This window comes from Malus domestica, chromosome 10 (genome assembly GCF_042453785.1).
Source record: "Malus domestica chromosome 10, GDT2T_hap1".
Lineage (NCBI taxonomy): Eukaryota > Viridiplantae > Streptophyta > Magnoliopsida > Rosales > Rosaceae > Malus > Malus domestica.
In genome coordinates, this window is record NC_091670.1 from 1,834,459 (window position 1) to 1,855,238 (window position 20,780).

The window sequence follows — 20,780 nt, forward strand, 5'->3', positions numbered from 1 at the left end:
CATGTGTGCACATTTTATTTAATGTTTTAACTGCATATGTGTAAGATAATTTGATATGTGTTGTGAATGTGGAAATTAAATTAAATTTGAATTGGATTTTTTTTTAAGTTGGAACCTGTTCACCCCTGTCTAGGTTTAACTAGTACCCATCCTAGAACTTTCACCCCTCTCTATCCCACATGCATTGGGTGATTACTTTCTCTTTGAAAATGACTTGTTTTTCTCCTTTTAGATTCCACCATCTAGTCCTTGGGCACTTCAAAGTCTTGTTCTTTTTTCTCTCTTGTGATATGTACATCCATCACCAACAAGCGATGTTGATTAGCCAAGCTCTCTTCCGGTATAACTTTGCAATCCTTACAAGTCAAGAACACAGAACATCAAAAGATGAAGTTTTTTCAGTTTTCATTCCTCCATGTGGTTTAGGCAACGTAGACTTTCCCCTTTAAGCATGTACTCAAAAGCCTTGTTGATTTCTGAGAACGGGACTTCGTGGGTGATGGATTTCTCTAGCTCCAGTTCCTGCAACATTATTTAATTATTGAGTGTTCACTTAAAATTTGGGAAAACAGGAATCGAAATCAGCCTTTTACCTTGTTCATGTACTTCTCCACAACAGAGGGAATGTCCGTTCGAGGCTTGTAGTTTCCGTAGAATGTACCCTTGAGAGTCCTCTCAGTTAGAAAGTTAACCAGATGCATCTTGAAGACGGCTTCTTTGTGTGGGACTCCCACAAGAACAGCAACACCCCAACCCTGAAATTAATAGCAGTTTAATTATGTGATTACTTGTTAATAATAAGAGTTAATATCAGTTTACTGAGTTTCATGGTTTTCAACATTTAGTACATAAAGTTTTTTTTCATCCCAAAGTGGTACCTAAAGTTATAATCTTGGGACACTTTCATACATCCGTTAAGGTTGCTGTTAAATCAACCGTTAACTGATGATGTGGCACCCACGTAGACAATGACCGGGAGCCACGTGGATATTTAAAATAATAATAATAATAATAAAATATTTATTAAAAAAAAATCCTAAAAGATACCGATACCTCTCTCTCTCTCTCCCTCCCGTCCGTAATGCCTAGAACCTTAACCCTCGCCTGCTTCAAAGCCCTCCTGTTAGGGTTGAGGTGGTTTTAGAAAAAGCTAGTATGAAAAAAAGTTGGGAGAGTTTTTGGTGTTTGGTAAACACCTCAAACCAACTTTTTTTTCAAAGTTTCTTAGTAGACAAAAGTAGGGCAAATGATAAGAGATGTAGGGGAGGGAACAATTGAAAAAAGATACTTGGCTTCTCAAGGGTATTGTTCAAATACCCTTTATTCATCCATGTCAGATTCTCAATTTAACAGCCTTAATTTGCTTAGATTGCAGACTTATGATTTGGGTGAATCTAAAATTCCTTGTTGGTTACTGAGTTGGTTACTTCTTGCAATAATCTGGAATTTGGAACATTATGCTCCATGTGATTTCAATCACAGGTTTATTTGATTAGTTGCGTTATGGCCAAGCATGAGGTGGCTCCATGTGTACTGTGTATGCTTCCATGTACTACGTATGCTCATTCCTGCTTTCGTGTACATAATGCTTTGATTAGTTATTTCTTGGTTATATTACAATATTATTTGTTCTTGTTTTAATAGATATATATATATATATATATATACAAATCACTAGTTGGTATCGATGACAAAGAATGGGGCATCTTCGTCAAATCCTACAGCTACATGGAATGCCCACAATATATCTATATTTTGTGATGTATGCATCAAGGAGGTTGAGGCCGGACATCGTCTGAGCACTCACTTTAACAAAGATGGATAGGCAAATATTAGAGCTAACTTCAAGGCAGAGACAGGGGTATGCCTAATTACCCGATCAATAAGCAAGTGAAGCTTGTCATTGCTACAATGACTCTTCATAACTACATACAGAGGTATTCTGAATAAGGGTGGGCATGGGCCGGGCCGAGCCCAATTTTGAAGGGACCAGATCAGACCTGGGTTCAAAGGAAACGGGCCGGGGATTACATTTTCTAATATAGGAACCGGACCTTACCCAGCCCAGTTGAAACGGGCCGGTTCGAGCAGGGTCCACTGGTCCCTTTTTTTTTTTTATAATAATAAAATTTGCACAGATTGCAAACTGCACAGATTTGCACAGATTGCAACTGCACAGAGTCACATAGTGCATTTATGCATATTTTGCACAAATTCACCATTATTCACATCCAATCTAAATTCAAAGTCCAACATCCAAGTTCATAAATTAACAATACATCAAAAATAACAATATTACATCGTCCAAGAGAGAAACGAGTTCATAGATTAACAATACATCCAAAATAACAATATTACATCATCCAAAATAACAAGTTCATAGATTAACATCATCCAAAATTCACCATTATGCACAGACTGCATTTATCCAGACAACTGCAAGACAAAAACGATAAAAATGTATGAGTTACTCTTGACCATTTGGGAAATTTACAATAAAACTGTATGATAAATGCTATTTAGGAAATCGAGGTATTATTAATGAGAATAATATCTTTCCTTTATGTAGACAAACTTCTGGAACCACATTAACCCCAAAAACTACAAACTATATCTTTATCAATATCCCTATTTTTCAAAACATTACATAAGCATGTTAAAGTTTATACTTCATAGGTGAAACTGTGAAAGTGTTTCCCGAGAGCAAAAACACGGTTTCCAATCCATAGTTTTCATTTCTTCAGTAGTGGTCACACAGTCTGAACATTACAGCCTGAGCTCGTTTTTGTGTTTGATTTTTTTTAGCTCTGCTTTTATAGGATCATGAACCCTAGATCGATATTGATCACTGTCTTTGCCACTAAGCCTAGCATACAGAATAATAATAATAATAATAATAATAATAATAATAATAATAATAATAATAATAATAATAATAATAATATGAAATTAAAAGGGGAAAAAATCGCAAATATGAATAAATATCTATAAATATTGTCAAACTCAGAGTGGGGCTCCAAAGCTCCATGAAAAATGATTGTGATGCTGATGTAGGCCAAGATTTTGACTAGTTTTTGCATCCAACTCAACTCAAAAGGAATAAGAAATGTATAGACTCACACTATCTAGTATTTAATTTCCTTAAGAACTTAGAAGTTAGAAGGCATCAAAGCTTGCCAAATTGCTGCAAAATTATCAATTCAATCAGCAATCTATTGCAAAGTTAACTATAGTAACCTAGTTCGAAAACCCTAAAATCCCAAATTCCAATTTTAAAACCCTTAAATCCCTATACCCGAAATTCAAATCAATAACAAAACCCTAATTCAAAATTACCTAAATTTTAGAGGAATGATGGTTGGTACCAGTGTCCTCAACGACGGTGATGGATGGGGTGATGGCAGTCGCGACGGCGGGGGTTGCTGTCAAAGAGGAGAGAATCGAAGGCGGGGGTGATGGCCTGAGTTCTCTGGGATGTTATCGAGGAGGATAATGGGTGGTGTCGTTGTGTTCGCTGAGGAAAATCAACGGTTGGTGAGCACTGTGAGGAGGATGACGATTGGAGTCGAGGGAAGAGAGTCGAGTTGTTGAGGGACTGAGAGTCTAAGAGTGAGAGTGAGAGTCGAGACGAGAGAGATAGATAACCTAGGGTAAAAATAAAACTAACGGTTCATATTAGAGATAGTAGCTTATTCATCAATCTGGTCCGTCCATTTCAATTACAAACGGGCCGGTCTGGGTACCCGCGGTTTTTATGCTCCAGGAACCGGCCCGAATCGAAAATCTCAAAAGCTCGCCTCGTTTCTCTTTTTTTAAAATAGGAACCGGCCCGTACCGGCCCCGACCCGCGCTTCCCGTACCCGTTTGCCCACCCCTAATTCTGAACGTGATCGTCATTTTGATGACCCCAGGGACTTTTGTGAAGAGAGCGATAGTAGTGATGATGATGATGAAGAAAACCAAAATTATCAAGTTGAAGGATCATATGAGATAGAGGCATTAAGAAATAGAATAGCGGCAAGTTTGATGAATGCATCTAATTAGACTACTTTCAAGTACATTAACAATATTGTACTAATGAATCCTAGCTATCCAGCCTAAAATATTTCAATTGAAGTAGTCTGTCATACTAATTAATATTTAAGGAAAACTAATAAAAATGGCTTGAAAACTTTGAGTTTTAATGATAAGGACAAAATAAAGGGTAAAGTGAATAGTACCAGGATTGACTTTTTAGTGTAAAAATATGGTTTTTCGTTAAAGTGAACAGTACCAGGAGCTTTTCGTTAAAGTTCCCTAATATTTAAGATAAAGTTTATAAATATTTTTCTTTTAAAATAAAGTATATTTAGTAATTCACCTTTATTTGTTAAGAAAATTAAATTAATAGCACATCTAGTATTATACCCTTTTTAATCATTTCACACATTCACAGTTGTTTTACATAAAAGTTTACCAAACACTATCATACTGCTTTTTTTTTTCTTTCCAAAAGCACTTTTACAAATAAGTTTACCAAACACTCTGCTGCTTTATTTCACAGCTGCTTATTCTCACGGCGTAGCAGAATCAACTTTTTTTCAAAGCACAACAATACCAAACCAGCCCTTATTCCTTCCGTTTTCCTCAACCTCTACTTCCTCTTCCTCCACGAGCCGCTAGCCCTTCTCTTCCGCTACACTTCCTCCCCACCACGCACCGCCACTTTGTCTTCGCCATCACCTTCTCCTCCCTCTCCTGGTCCTGCCGTGAGCCCTACCTCCGCCTCTGCTGCTCCTCCACCTCTACCAGCGCCTTCACGTTTCTCGATCGTGCACCAATTGGTGTGAAAATTACTTGACACACAAATTAAACCCTCTTTTGACAATTGTAGTATAGATGTAAGTAGGGTATCGTTCTAGGCCGGGGATTAGGAGGGATTGCTAATCTATTCTAAATTAATTTAAAAATATTAAACAAGACTCAAGGACACAAAACTAGGCTAAAAACTCTAATAACTCGAAACACACTTAGAATGACTCAAAATAATGAAAACAATCAAATTAAACACTAGGAATTGAAATGGACGAAAATTGAATTAAAAGACTAACAACAATGAAAACTAACTAAATAATATAATTTAATAATGGGGGGTTTGGTTTTGATGAAAAGTAAATTAAACTTAAATAAATTACAGAATTGACAAAAACATGAAATTAAGGTGAAATGATAAGTGACGGATTAGCTAGAGGGTTCTTCTCCACACATGACACATATGCAACCTAAATTGATTTTCAGTTGTTCTTTCAATAAATTGTAAATCTCAACGCCCCAAATTAACCGTGAATTGCACTAATTAACCCTCAGTTTTTCCACAAGTTATTGGGTTGGATGATTGCATACGACAACCCAAAACATTCCCTTGCTTTGGAGCTTCTGTTTTGCTCCCACCAGCTGCCACGGGGCAGCTCTTGTTTCTCTCAGTCCTTCACATTGCACAAACCTTTCCAAGTGCTCACGCTGCCAGATGCCGAGAGGAAGCAGCAACCTCGTGTCCTCTGCTGCAAGAGCAGCCTTTGTTTCTTGTCTTTGCACCGCCAGCTACATGCACCGCAAGGCACCTGCACCGAGGCTCCTTTCTCCTATATTTCTGCGCTGCCAAGGGCAGCCTTCGTCTTTTTCTTCTCGCTGACCTCCCCGTGTCTATCTCCCTGTCCTACCCTGCTTTCCTTTCCGCGTCCGTGTCAGTCTCTTCTCTCTCTCCCTACCTGACCTTCTTCCTGACCTCCACGCTGCCAAAGGCAGCTCTTCCCCCCCCCCCCCAATTTCCTTTCCGCCTTTTTTTCTTATCCCCCCGCTTCAGTCCTCTTTTATTCTTTTTATCTGTCAGTGTGCACTCCACTCTCCACTCAGTCTTCCACTCTTCTTTTATTTTATTTCTTTCCCTCATCTCTCTGACCTCCTGGTCTCTCACTCCCGTCTCATTATTCTTCTTCTATCCCACCTAACTCTGTCCACTTCCTCTTATTTTCTGCCATTCTTTTTGTTCCACTACCTTCCCACTGTCTCCCCACTCCTGCTTCTCTCCCTCACTGACACGCTGCCTAGGGCGGCTCCCTTTTCGTTATTATAGGCCACATACTCGCCAGATTCAATATAAGGGATTTTATCTACACAAAAGCCACAAACAATACCATGATTTTCATCTACTTCAAATACATGCACACATTTACACACCTACTCAAATATAAATGTGAAACAATATACCAACATAAATGCAACCATAGTAACTGAAGCCATTATTATAACAATTCAAATATAATTAGCAGACTCAAGTAACAAATCCAAAACCAATATTCTATCTATTTATTATTTAAAACTCATTTGTGCTATTTTTATTTTCTTTGCATAACAGATCCTATAAACACAAAAATAACGTAAATAGCTCAAAAATATAAGGAACTAACTAAGAAAAGACGAGTGAATTCGAAGTAAAAATATATATAAATATGATCCGATCAAATACCCCCACACTTAACTTTTGCTAGTCCTCGAGCAAAACAAAGGAAACATGAAAAAGTACTAACATGAAAAACATTAGTTTCCCCCTATGTGACCCTCATAGAATTTCATTTGAGAACACAAATCATCAAGAACCATAGCTAGCACCAAACAAGTTAATCCAAGTTTATCTTCCTTATTCAAATATTTGCAGTAATCTTTAAATCATCCTTGAAGTGTAGTGTGTGAGATAGCCATGCTAATGTAATTTCAAGTTTTTATTTTTAAAATCATCATATGCAAACTAGCGACTTTCTCACGGGATATGCACTCAATCACACATGTGTTTAGTTTTAATGTGTTTCGCTCAAAGAAACAAATGTGAAATTTCTACCATAAGCTTGCATAAAGATCACTTCTCCACAGTCATAATTGCAAAACTTAAATCAAGAGGACTTTTATTGGATGTAATGAGGCTTAGGGATAGGGTTATTGAAACGAAAGAATAGGAAAACACAAATTCCAAGCTACATTGCAAGTAATTCTTTTCTTTAGATTTACAAGAACTCAAGCTCTCCAACGATTCTTCTGACATCTCCAACCACACTCTTAAACTGAAACTTTAAAAACTTTTTATTTTCTTTGTATACAATCTTCTTTTTTTTTTTTTTTTTTTTTTTTAACACATAACTAAATACAAACATGAAATACCCCCACACTTATTCTTTTGCCAAACACCTTCAAAATACTTCACAAACGTTTCTCATAAGACATTCTCGCATTGCTCACTAGCTTGCTTGGAAAGGGTAAGGAAAAATGTTTCAGGTATAAGGGTAGACATATCTGGTGATAAGAAATAAAAGGCTCAACATACACGGCTCAAATTGGCAATCTAATGATATCATTTTTCTTTGGGAAACATGGTTATTTGGGCCATGGTGGTAAACCTAATGCCTCTATCATTTCCAAGTTCATGCAATCAATGACAAACATTTCGAAAGATCGTTACGCAAGTTCTAGAGATGTATCTCACATAAGTTCATCACACATGAAAGAATAGGAGTGTATGAAAAATGCACACACTTTCAATAGGCTCAAAGAACTCACATAGGATGTATATGGTCACTAAATTCACATATGAAGCTTTAAGTCATGCTTTAGTTTCACACCAACAAGGCTATGTGCATTTGGTTTTTCAAAGATGATCAAACATGTACAAAACTAACAAGAGAATTAGGAATTTCACAAAACACATGTTAACTAAGTTCTTGATGATCATGGTTCAAATTTGATCTAATTATATCATTGGGTTGGGAAACTAACAAAAATCTAATTCAAAACAATAAGGGAAACAAGACAATATTTTTGGATTTTTAAATTTTCCGATTTTTTTTTTATTTTTTATTTTTATTATTATTATTATTATTTTTTTATTTTTAAAGAAAACAAAACTAATTAAGAAAACAAAAAGCAACAACACAGAAACAAATGAAACCAGTTTGTAGTTGAAGGTACAAAAAAATTTCAATTTGGTCATTTTTTATACTCTTTACCCCCAAACTTAAACTGGACATTGTCCCCAATGTCAGAAAACACTATAATGCAAATAAAAATAAAATAAATAAATAATAAGAAACAAAATAAAACAATTGGACTGAAAACTTCCCTAATTTGCAGTAAAACCAAGCGATGACCCCCCCAAGCTAAAATTCTGCAATCAACTTCAAGGGTGGAAAGAACCAAAAGTTCCTGCAAAGAAAAGAAATCATTCAGTTAAGTAACGCAAGAAAATGTAAAAAAAAAAAAAAAAAAAAAAAAATTTGCAAATGAAAAATTGAAAATCACGATAAAAGACAATGAATAGAACTAATAAGTGATCATTGGTCGTGCTTGTTGACTTTCCACAGCTTTCCTCTTGAACGGGGTGACACTTAGCTTATTACTTGCAAGTGATGATTTGATAATATTGTACGGCGAAGCTTTGCTCTTTGGTGATGTTGCAGTTCCTTATTTGTTCTCCAAGCAGATGTGGCAGCTTCTCTAGTTCTTCAGCTCGGACTCCTTGTGCTGGGTTGATTGTACGAGCTGCATTCTTCTCTGCTTGTTTCCTCTGCATGGCGGGCAGGCACGAGGGAGAGGTGTTGGTCTGTTTCTTTCTTCAATCTTTCCAAGTGCCCACCTCTTGCTCTCTTTCTCCTTGTCCCTAGCTGAATTGTCTCCACATGCTTCGAGGTATCATTTTCACTTCCCTTACTGTCCCCCAGGCAGATGTGGTAGACGAAGAGAAAGCATAAAATGATGAAGATGAGTACTCGAGAGCAAGGCTAGGTAAGCAATCAGGAAGGGGTTCCAGGCAGTTGGCTCCAGATCGGAAGATTGATACCAAATGCTGGCTGATTGCTCTCTTTCTCCTTGTCGTAAAACAAAGACAAGGAAAAGGACAGGGAGAAAGCATGATATGAGATACTCTTGCTTTCAACCTTCATGATATGAAATACTTTTGCTCTGGATGGGTTGTTTGCAGGGGTATCCCAGGGAATGAGAAATACAGAGTGACTTGAGAGGGTTCTTTGGGAATGCATTCTCGGAGATGAAGAAGTGCTGAGAGGGTGTGCCTTTGCTGTGGAAGGCGAAGGTAGATACTTATGGGACTTTTCTTCACAACCGGAACTATTCCCTCACTCATTGTCGGCAGCCGGTGGATGGATGAATAGTACTAATTACGCGCTTTCTGACAAAGATGCCCGTAATTTTCGCAAAGAAGATTCCTCATTGATATCTGGAATCGGCGCTTCGAGCTCTGAGCATCGTCGATTGTAGAGGTAGCATGTGACACGTGCGGATAAATCTGGAAAAGAAGATTTGCCCGTGGGTTGAAGCCCAGCTTTTGAGAAAGCTAGCGTGTCTTTGACTGTTGAATTTCCCTCTTCGATTTCTGAATTGGTGCTTCGACAAACTGCCCGAGATTTTCGCAAAGCAATTTGCGTGTGACAAGTGACGACACGTCTGGACAAATTGATCTTTTGAAATCCGGGGTTCGGCTCGTGGTTTCTGAGCAAGCCCAGCCTTTAAGAAATGAAACGCCTCTTTTGAGAAAAGAATCCGGCTTTTGAGAAAGGAAACTCCTCTTTTGAGAAAAGAATCAGGCGTTTGAGAAAGGAGCCCCGACTCTTCGATTTGCGAGATGACGCTTCTCTGAGGAGCGCCTCTTTGATTTCTTCTTTTTATAGAGGCGTTAATTTTGTTCCACAACACACTTGAGCTCTCTCCTGTAAACACTCTCTTCTTGCACTTCCAAAATCTTAATCAGTCCGACTCTCTTCTTTCTTCACCACCTCTAAAAAATGTCTGGCCCTTCCGATCGTCGTTTTGACTTGAACATTGGTGAAGAGGCAGCTCCGCCTTCACCAGACAACATATGGCGCCCATCCTTCATATCCCCTACCGGTCCCCTTACCGTGGGGGATTCGGTGATGAAAAATGCCATGACCGCTGCGGTGGTGGCCCGGAACCTTGTCACCCCCAGAGATAACAGATTGCTCGCTAGACGGTCTGATGAATTGGCGGTTAAGGAGTCTCTGGCTCTTAGCGTGCAGTGTGCGGGTTCTGTGTCCAACATGGCCCAACGCCTATTTGCTCGAACCCGTCACGTTGAATCATTGGTGGCTGAAATACAGAGTCTCAAAGAGGAGATTAGAGGACTCAAGCATGAAAATAAACAATTGCACAAGCTTGCACACAATTATGCCACAAACATGAAGAGGAAAATTGACCAGCTGCAGGAAAATGATGGTCAGATTTTACTTGATCACCGAAGGTTTGTGGGTTTGTTCCAACCGCATCTTCCTTCGTCTTCTGGGGCGGCACCGCGTAGTGAAGCTCCAACTGATCAACCTCCGATACCTCCTCCTTCCGTGGCCCCGCCGACTGCTGAAGCTCCGCCGACTACTGAAGCATCACCTGACCAATGAATGCTATTAGTTTACACATCATTGTAAAATATTTTTACTTTTATGTTTTTTTTTATTTATTTATTTTTTTTTTAAGTGTTTTTTTTTTAAGTGTTTTTATTTTATTTTATTTTATTATTTTATTATTTTATTTTATTTTATTAAATATGTAAATTAATGTAAAAAGACTTTGTTTAACCTGCCCCCACACTTAAACTAAATAACAAAAACTCACAGAAATCAACCAAATAACACAACTAACTAAACAAAACAAAATGAAAGCGGTAAAGATAAGGGTGTAAGAATTCAAATCTGATTTGGTTAGCGATTCCAAAGTCTCCCTTCGTTGAATGCTTGGGTTGCCTCCCAAGAAGCGCTTGATTTAACGTCTTTAGCGGGACGAATCTTTCCTTTAAATTCCCCTCGGCTCCAAAGCATGGAATTTATCTTTTAATGGGAGGTGATACTTGAAATGATTCGGCAATGGTTTAAATTCAAGAGTGGGTGCCTGAATCATCAAAATCAGAAACATGTTAGTATAAATTAAAATTAAAATTGGAGAAGATGGCTTACTTTCTTTTTCCGACACAAACTCAATGACAAACACCACATTTTTGAACATTTCCGGGACTTTGAACTTGGCCAGGTTTACTATGATGGTTGTGGCTTGTCCCGTGTCATCAAACTCAACTGCTTTGGGCTTGATTGTCTCATGCACAGCCTCTTGGATGTATTCTTGATATGCTTCAACCACTTCATTCTCTTGAATCCCTTTTCTTGGTGTGCAAGGTTCTTTGAACGTTTCAATACCATCGGGAACTTGTTTTGGTGCACCAAGAATTGGGATATCACTTTGCACCTTTGGAAGAGCTTCCACAATGTCTTTTTCACTCTCTTTGATATTTGGAATAAAAAACCTACAAGGAAAAATGACATTTGGTGGAATAATGTTAGAATGAAGTGGATTTAAAACTTCCTCACCTGAGTTGGATGACATAGGGATTTGAGGAGCTTGCAGCAAGAATTCTTCTAAACTGCCCAGGTCGTCCTCCTCCTCTTCTGCTTGCAGCAGCAATTCATCCATGTTCAGGCTGTGTTTGGATAGTTCTAGGACTGCTTCATCCTTCATGTCACCTTCCAAAGTGATAGCATCGTGGATTTCAAAATCTTCCTTCAAATTTTCAACAGTTGGGCTGGAGAGTTCACTTTGCTCTTGAATTTGTACCATGAATTCCATAATCTCTCCCATTTGACTCTTCAATTTATCCAACTTCTTGTCTTGATTTTGTGAGCCCTGCACCAAAGAATTTAATTCATTAAGAATTTGATTATAATTTATTGACGAACCTGAGTTTGATTGAGCATATTGCATAGGTTTTGAATAGAAATCCTCCTCTTGCTGCCAATATCCCTCTTGTTGGAATTGTTGAGGTTCCCCCCACATATAATTTGAATGATCTCTCCAAGCCGAATTGTAAGCGTTGGAAAACATGTTGCTGCTTGGTTGATCATAGCCTTGATAACCCCAAGCATCTTCATTGGCAGAAAATTGAGGACTTTGATATCCTTGCCCATAGGGCACATCAAGTGTAGGGACACTTGGCATTGTGGTCCGTTCGGCATTATGAGTCAATTGAGCAGTGAGCTGTGCCAATTGAGCTTGAATGGTCGCAATTGCCATGTCTTGCTCCATTTGTACCTAAAATCAAAGAAAGAAAAATAAATCAAATATCAAAAGTAAAATACACAAACACCAATATAAACATAAACAAAAACAAAAATAAAGGGATTAGCAAAGTTGCTAATCCCCGGCAACGGCGCAAAACATTTGGTGTGAAAATTACTTGACACACAAATTAAACCCTCTTTTGACAATTGTAGTATAGATGTAAGTAGGGTATCGTTCTAGGCCGGGGATTAGGAGGGATTGCTAATCTATTCTAAATTAATTTAAAAATATTAAACAAGACTCAAGGACACAAAACTAGGCTAAAAACTCTAATAACTCGAAACACACTTAGAATGACTCAAAATAATGAAAACAATCAAATTAAACACTAGGAATTGAAATGGACGAAAATTGAATTAAAAGACTAACAACAATGAAAACTAACTAAATAATATAATTTAATAATGGGGGGTTTGGTTTTGATGAAAAGTAAATTAAACTTAAATAAATTACAGAATTGACAAAAACATGAAATTAAGGTGAAATGATAAGTGACGGATTAGCTAGAGGGTTCTTCTCCACACATGACACATATGCAACCTAAATTGATTTTCAGTTGTTCTTTCAATAAATTGTAAATCTCAACGCCCCAAATTAACCGTGAATTGCACTAATTAACCCTCAGTTTTTCCACAAGTTATTGGGTTGGATGATTGCATACGACAACCCAAAACATTCCCTTGCTTTGGAGCTTCTGTTTTGCTCCCACCAGCTGCCACGGGGCAGCTCTTGTTTCTCTCAGTCCTTCACATTGCACAAACCTTTCCAAGTGCTCACGCTGCCAGATGCCGAGAGGAAGCAGCAACCTCGTGTCCTCTGCTGCAAGAGCAGCCTTTGTTTCTTGTCTTTGCACCGCCAGCTACATGCACCGCAAGGCACCTGCACCGAGGCTCCTTTCTCCTATATTTCTGCGCTGCCAAGGGTAGCCTTCGTCTTTTTCTTCTCGCTGACCTCCCCGTGTCTATCTCCCTGTCCTACCCTGCTTTCCTTTCCGCGTCCGTGTCAGTCTCTTCTCTCTCTCCCTACCTGACCTTCTTCCTGACCTCCACGCTGCCAAAGGCAGCTCTTCCCCCCCCCCCCCAATTTCCTTTCCGCCTTTTTTTCTTATCCCCCCGCGTCAGTCCTCTTTTATTCTTTTTATCTGTCAGTGTGCACTCCACTCTCCACTCAGTCTTCCACTCTTCTTTTATTTTATTTCTTTCCCTCATCTCTCTGACCTCCTGGTCTCTCACTCCCGTCTCATTATTCTTCTTCTATCCCACCTAACTCTGTCCACTTCCTCTTATTTTCTGCCATTCTTTTTGTTCCACTACCTTCCCACTGTCTCCCCACTCCTGCTTCTCTCCCTCACTGACACGCTGCCTAGGGCGGCTCCCTTTTCGTTATTATAGGCCACATACTCGCCAGATTCAATATAAGGGATTTTATCTACACAAAAGCCACAAACAATACCATGATTTTCATCTACTTCAAATACATGCACACATTTACACACCTACTCAAATATAAATGTGAAACAATATACCAACATAAATGCAACCATAGTAACTGAAGCCATTATTATAACAATTCAAATATAATTAGCAGACTCAAGTAACAAATCCAAAACCAATATTCTATCTATTTATTATTTAAAACTCATTTGTGCTATTTTTATTTTCTTTGCATAACAGATCCTATAAACACAAAAATAACGTAAATAGCTCAAAAATATAAGGAACTAACTAAGAAAAGACGAGTGAATTCGAAGTAAAAATATATATAAATATGATCCGATCACCAATCGACCCCTCCAACGAGAAGTTCGTCACTCCGATTGTCGTCTTCGATGATACCTCTTGCTTTATGTACACTTTCAAGGGAGGGCTTCGTTCCACGATCCGCGTGGCATGCATGGTTAAGGAGGTCGTTGATCGCGGCGAGCTGGATGTGAGGTGGTTCGTGTTCGGCGATGACAACATGGTGTTCTTCGTGAAGAATCTGGTGAGGATGCTGTCAAAGTACGATCACGATCAGTGGTTTTACGTCGAGAGCAATATAGTTGCAGTTGCGGTCGCAGGGAGAGTGACGATGATTGAAGAAGAAGGTGATGAGGGTTAGATTGGAGGGTGGCTGGCGATGAGGGTTGATTGCAGTAAGTGTGGCTGGGGATTGAAATGATGGGATTGGATTGGAGGGTATGTTTTAGGCAAGGTATTAAATATCGGTAATATCGGAAATATCGGTAGTCCAAAAACACGGAAATATCGATGGAAATATCGGGATAATATCGATATCGATAAAAATTACATAGAAACCACGGAAATTGTAAGAAAAACTTGGAAATTTTTATTGAAACTTTGCAGGATGTTTATTTAGTCAATTATCTATTAGTTTATCACAAAAAATTGGAAGGAAATGCATTGCATGATGGATTTAACATTATCAAGTTGATTATATAGCGAGCTGACAAACATTGTGAGTGTAGAAAATATGTAGTAATTAATGAAAGAAGTCTAAACACACCATAATCATTTATATATAATGAATTAGTACAATATTTGACACTTTATACATTGCATGGTAAGATACATGAGTGACTTAGTACCACATAGAGTTCCTATGAGGTTCAAATTTTTCACTATCTTCATCATCTCTATGTGTAGAGTGAGTGTATTGTGAAGAGTAGTTATCAAATGATAAATCCCCAAAATAGTTTTGCATGTAATTATTAACATGCCACCCATATGGATCCGAGATTGGTTGACGTTGTCCATAAGCAAAATCATTTGAAGATTGAGTCTCGGATTGTTTCCATGAGTCGCTCGATTCCATCCCAACAGGAATGAGATATGAAGGGTAGGGAAATGGTTGGTTATGAGTATTACCTAATATTAATAAATAATAATCCAATTTGATAATAAAATAATAAATAACAATTTTTTTTGGAAGTAGAAGATTTTGATTCAGAAATAGTAAAACTGGCAGTATGAAACCACTCCACACGGTTTTGAACTTTGGTAGTATGAAACCACTCCACCTTTTTGTCTTGTCAATGTCTTTTTCACACACACACACACACCTTTTTTCTCACACACGCAACACACACACACACACGCAGACCCTCAGTCTATCCTTCTCCCTCAGTCTCTCCACCCTCAGTCTATCCTTCTCCCTCAGTCTCTCCTTGTTTCTTCTTCAGTTCTCCCCCCATCTCTTCTCTGCAACTCACCTTCCCAGAGCCTATCCTTCTCCCTCAGTCTCTCCACCCTCAGTCTCTCGATCGATCCTTCTCCATCCTTTTCCCTCAGTCTCTCCTTGTTTCTTCTTCGGTTCTCCCCCCTATCTCTTCTCTGCAACTCACCTTCTCCCTCAGTCTCTCCTTGTTTCTTCTTTGGTTCTCCCCCCCCCATTTCTTCTTCGGCTGCTGTTGCGATGACGACGGAGGATCCTCGGCGATATTATGACTAATATCGCGATAATATCGCTAATATCGCGATATTATCGCGATATTATTACGATAATTAAGTGTAAACGTTGAAAATATCGCTATGTAAAAATAACGATATTATCGGCGATATTTCGTCGATAATATCGATATTTAATACCTTGGTTTTAGGGATTCTTTTTTTTTAATATTTTTTAATTATTATTATTATTATTTATTAATTTTTAATTTTTAATTTTTTTAATATTCACGTGGCGTCCAGTCATTGTCCACGTAAGCGCTATGTCATCAGTTAACAATTGATTTAACAGCAACCTTAACGAATGTATGAAAGTGTCCCAAGATTATGACTTTAGGTACCACTCTGGGATGAAAAAAACTTCATGTACTAAATGTTGAAAACCATGAAACTTCAAGTAGTAAACTGAGATTAACCCTAATAATAAGATAACGTTGAAATTTGAAAAGAGAGAATTTAGAAAATGGAGGCAGTGAAGACGCTATAGTATTACATCATGGACACATTCAAATGCAGATATCATGGCTTCAACACTTCCTGTACATTCAATGCTTCTGTCCACTCCTCCTTTCGTCAGATCAGCAATCACCTCTTGAACTGGTTTTTTGTGCTTTTTTGGGTTCACGAATTCCGTCACACCAAACTTTTTCGCTGCAAACAACCAAGTTCAAATTGAGAGAGGTCTCGAGAATATTTGTCAACGCAAAACAAAAGATAAATGAGAGATTATAGAATTGTGTATTTTACCTTCTTCAAATTTGCTCGAATTCAAATCAACACCGATAATTCTTGAAGCACCAGACAACCTGGCTCCTTCGGCAGCCTAAAAACAGGAGGATCGACTTAGACAAGCATGTTTCATCATGCATATACAAGTGAGCAAGCATGTGAAAGTGACTAAGAGACTCACTGCAAGGCCTACAGCTCCCAATCCGAAAACAGCCACGGTTGATCCCCTTTTCGGTTTTGCAACATTTAGAGTAGCTCCGAGACCTAAACAACACACATTCAAAAAATACATAAGAAAATGATGTCAGTTACAAAACTCGTATCTGTTTGAACAATTTGGCTCTATGCTAATAAACAATTTACCTGTGGAGATTCCACAACTGAGGAGACAGACTTTGTCTAGAGGCACCGAGGGATTGATCTTGGCAACGCAGCCAACATGAACAACAGTGTACTCACTGAAGGTGGATGTCCCAACAAAGTGGAAGATAGGCTTCCCTTTGATTGAAAATCTTGATTTGCCATCACCGAGCATCACTCCCCTGTCAGTGTTTATCCTGAGGAGGTCACACATGTTGCTCTCTTCTGATTTGCAGTGAGCGCAGTCCTTGCATTCCCCCATGAATACCGGCAGGACATGGTCGCCAGCTTTCAGATCCGTCACGCCCTCACCAACACTCTCCACAATCCTAAAAGTATTTGATAAACCATAAGTTGGTTGTTTGCTATGACTCTTCCACTACAGAGTTGGTTCTTTGCTATGACTCTTCCACTACAGATGCTGCTGCTAAGAGTTGGGAATATACTCTTGTATTATCTCCTATATTTCGGGATTTATATAGACTAGTTGGTTGTAATCAGTTTGACTTGTAACTCTCTGATGTAATTCATTCCTATAAATACAAACACACAACCTCTCTCAGATTTAACTGAGTTGAGCATCATTAGTTCTTTTGTCCTTTATACTCTTATGCGTGCCTAACTCTCTTTCAGTATTAACCAGCAATCCGCATAAATTTTAATTCACGATCAATGATTCAGTTGCACATCGTTTGCCTATATGTTCTATTAATTTAGTAACAAGATGATAGAAATGTACATACCCTCTTGCCTCATGATATCGCCGATATTTTCGTTTTTTTTAGTTACCGATATTTTATTAGGTATCCAATGAGTTTTCGTCAAAATATCGCGATATTATCTAAATATTGCGATATGAAATCCAAAAATAACTTAAAATTGTTTAAAAAGTCTCAGTTTTGAAACTAGAGGGATTCGAACCCCTCCCATTTAACTCCTTAACGCCTTAACCACCATATCACTTATGTTGTTGCGATAATATGCCAAAATATTTATATATATGGTTTTGTTTTGAATTCTTTTTACAAGAAACAAATTTGCACATATTCCAAATTTTTTGTGGTATTATATTTTAAATTGTGTCAATTAATTACTTAGTCAATGGCATGTGATTTTTAATTTTTCTATTTTTTATTTGGTGACTTACATGGTAGGGTTGGAAAAAATTCCCGAAAATCCCAAACCGAAAAATCCCAAACCAAAACCATCCTGAAGTTTGGGAATCCCATCTTGAAAAATACCGAAATTTTCGATATGGGATTGGTTTCCAAATCCCATTTGTTTGGTAATCCCGAAAAATACCGAAGTATTCGGTTTCCTATTGACTTTTGGGTTTTGGTTCTTGAAAACCATTGCCATGGTTGCTGACTACTTTTCACAATACACTTACTCTACACATAGAGATGATGACGATAGTGAAAAATTTGAACCTCATAGGAACTCTATGTGGTACTAAGTCACTCATGTATCTTACCGTACAATGTATAAAGTGTAAAATATTGTACTAATTCATTATATATAAATGATTATGGTGTGTTTAGACTTCTTTAATTAATTACTACATATTTTCTACACTCACAATGTTTGTCAGCTCGCTATATAATCAACTTGATAATGTTAAATCCATCATGCAATGCATTTCCTTCCAATTTTTTGTGATAAACTAATAGATAATTGACTAAATAAACATTCTGCAAAGTTTCAATAAAAATTTCCAAGTTTTTCTTACAATTTCCTTGGTTTCCATGTAATTTTTATCGATATCGATATTATCCCGATATTTCCATCGATATTTCCGTGTTTTCGAACTACCGATATTTCCGATATTACCAATATTTTCTTCCTTGCTCATGACCATAAATTCTGGGAAATAAAGGGTTTTGTCCCTGCAATATAGAAAATCCATTTTAGATTAGGTGTTGTAAATATGTGAATCTTGAATCAATAAAATGAAATATGCTTAGAGTTAGACAAAAAAGAGCAATGGACCATTTTTCAAATCCAAATTACTGAAATGATCAGTTTTTGTTATATTGTCGATATTTGATTTTGATCAGTTCAATAATTGAAATTCAGAAACAATTATTCTAACGAATTTCTCAAAACAATTTCATACCTTGGCTTCCCAGAAGTAGACATCAGTGTGGCACAAAGAGGTAAAAAGGATCTTCAAGCGAACTTCATTTGCTTGTGGGGGTGCCACCTCAACTTCTTCAACCACCAGTGGCTTCCCTGCTTCCCAAGCTACAGCAGCTACACAAACCAGAAATAATAATAGAATTAATAAACCAAAAATTAATTAAGAAATTTACTTAATAAACAATCTCAGAAACAAAAAGGAAATTTACCTCTGCAGCGTATGACCTGACCAGCAGTATCATACATTCTTGCTTTGAATCCAATAAAAACTTGATGAAACTGAGACTCTTAAAGCTCTTTGTAACAACAGTTTGAAGTGTTTAATTTTTTGGCGTGGTGAGAAGTAAAGTCAACGTGTGGATATTTTCATATGGATAAGTGCAAGTGGAGACCGAGGAGAAACCAAAACCATTCCTTGATTTCAATTGATAGGAGTTTAGTCCCTGGTTCTATATGCTGCAGCTTGCTACTAGGTACCGTTGGCCAATACTTGGTATAAGACTATACTCTCCAATTAATTCATTTTCTTTTCTTGCCGTTTTTTGAGAATTCGTGGGTTTTGTGCAAAATTTATAAACGGCCCTTCCATAAGATGGCTTTTCAAAAAAAATAAAGGACAATTTATTAATGGTAAAAAACAACAACTTAAGTCAAAACACACTTTAGGACTAACTAGTTGTAATTCAGTTTAGGCTTTTTAACTAAAATGGTTATGAGATTCGTATAACTCCTCACCTTGGTCCTTGAGATTTGAAATAAATATAAGTGGTTCCTAAGTTTGTCCATCATAAATCATTTTGACCATTCTGTGAAAAATTATGTTAAATAAAGACCAAAATAATAAAAATACCCTCACTTTAATAAACAATGGTTCAAAATGATTTGACAAAAATTTGAGGGTATTTTTGTCATTATCCTTATTTAATGGAGATTTTTCGTAAAATGACCAAAATGATTGATGGTGGACAAACTCAATACCACCTCTATCGATTTCAAATCTCAAGGACCAAAGTGAGGAGTTATGTCAATTTCAGAGACCATTTTGGCTAAAAACTCTTAATTTTACAAATGTTATTAAATATTAATTATAAAAAGCTACAAACATAACATTCACTATATAATCAAAAGCAATTCAATCTTAAACAACCAAACAAGTTTAAAAAAAAAAAAAAACTTCAAAAAATCTAAATTTAAATTATCACTTGAATATATAGCATTATTATGTAAATAAATTGAAAAAAAAATCGTTTTTTAGGATGTTGTTATTGGCACTCCAAAATCTTATTATGCACTCCAAATTTTTATATTTACATTGAAAATTATTACACTTATAAGGAGTGCACAATGAGATTTTATACTGCTAATAAAAGCAATTTTTTTAGGGAATTCTTTTGAAATGTTATATGAACTTCTACACATTTTTCAATTTGTTATATGAACTAACATTTTAAGCAATTTGTCATTCCAACTTTCCAAAGTTATTAATTTGTCATCTAATCATAACTTCGTTAAGTTTTCCGTCCAAAATAAATCACGTGCTTTGCAATGACTTGTGTTTGGGTTATTTCAGACATTTCAACATAAAAAATATCATCCTAACTTTATCCTAGATTGGAGGGTCCCCAATGACTATATTTTTTAGTCATCTTCACTTCGAACACCGCGAGTGCATGTCGTTCTCCTTTTCCGAATAGCAAATCCTTAGATCCTCATATATCAGATCAACCCATTTTTTTTGCATTTTTTGAGAAATCCTAGAATTATTTTTGTCGAATGCAACTTATTAGAATGGGGTAAGATGTTGAAATGTTTGAAATAACCCTAGACATAGGTTATGTACCTTGCACATGACTATGATTATATTATAGGGTTCATAAAATATTAATATTAACATGCACTCAGTTATAATACGTGAATTAGTAACATTGCAATTTGCAGTGCCAAGTA

At 37.2% G+C, this 20,780-nt stretch overlaps 1 protein-coding gene across 1 annotated transcript; it reads right to left on the bottom strand.

Moving 5' to 3' along the window:
• Positions 1-405: 405 nt before the first annotated feature.
• On the bottom strand, positions 406-19,209 carry LOC114827344 (alcohol dehydrogenase-like). The gene is made up of 9 exons (XM_029109084.2): positions 19,043-19,209; positions 18,811-18,947; positions 18,525-18,580; positions 16,698-17,023; positions 16,516-16,598; positions 16,353-16,428; positions 16,099-16,256; positions 594-755; positions 406-522 (listed from the first exon to the last, which is right to left on the bottom strand). The coding sequence occupies exons 1-9, from the start codon at positions 19,077-19,079 to the stop codon at positions 406-408; spliced, it is 1,152 nt and encodes a 383-aa protein (XP_028964917.1). The 5' UTR covers positions 19,080-19,209.
• Between the last annotated feature and the right edge of the window lie 1,571 nt (positions 19,210-20,780).

What these genes read in the sequence shown, in the direction of transcription:
- LOC114827344 (XM_029109084.2), bottom strand. Translation starts at nt 19,079, where the DNA reads ATGTATGATACTGCTGGTCAGGTCATACGCTGCAGAG. An exon ending in TCTACTTCTGGGAAGCCAAG is followed by an intron (nt 18,581 to 18,810) that starts GTATGAAATTGT and finishes TCTATATTGCAG; the next exon opens with GGACAAAACCCTTTATTTCC. An exon ending in TGGAGAAGTACATGAACAAG is followed by an intron (nt 523 to 593) that starts GTAAAAGGCTGA and finishes ATAATGTTGCAG; the next exon opens with GAACTGGAGCTAGAGAAATC.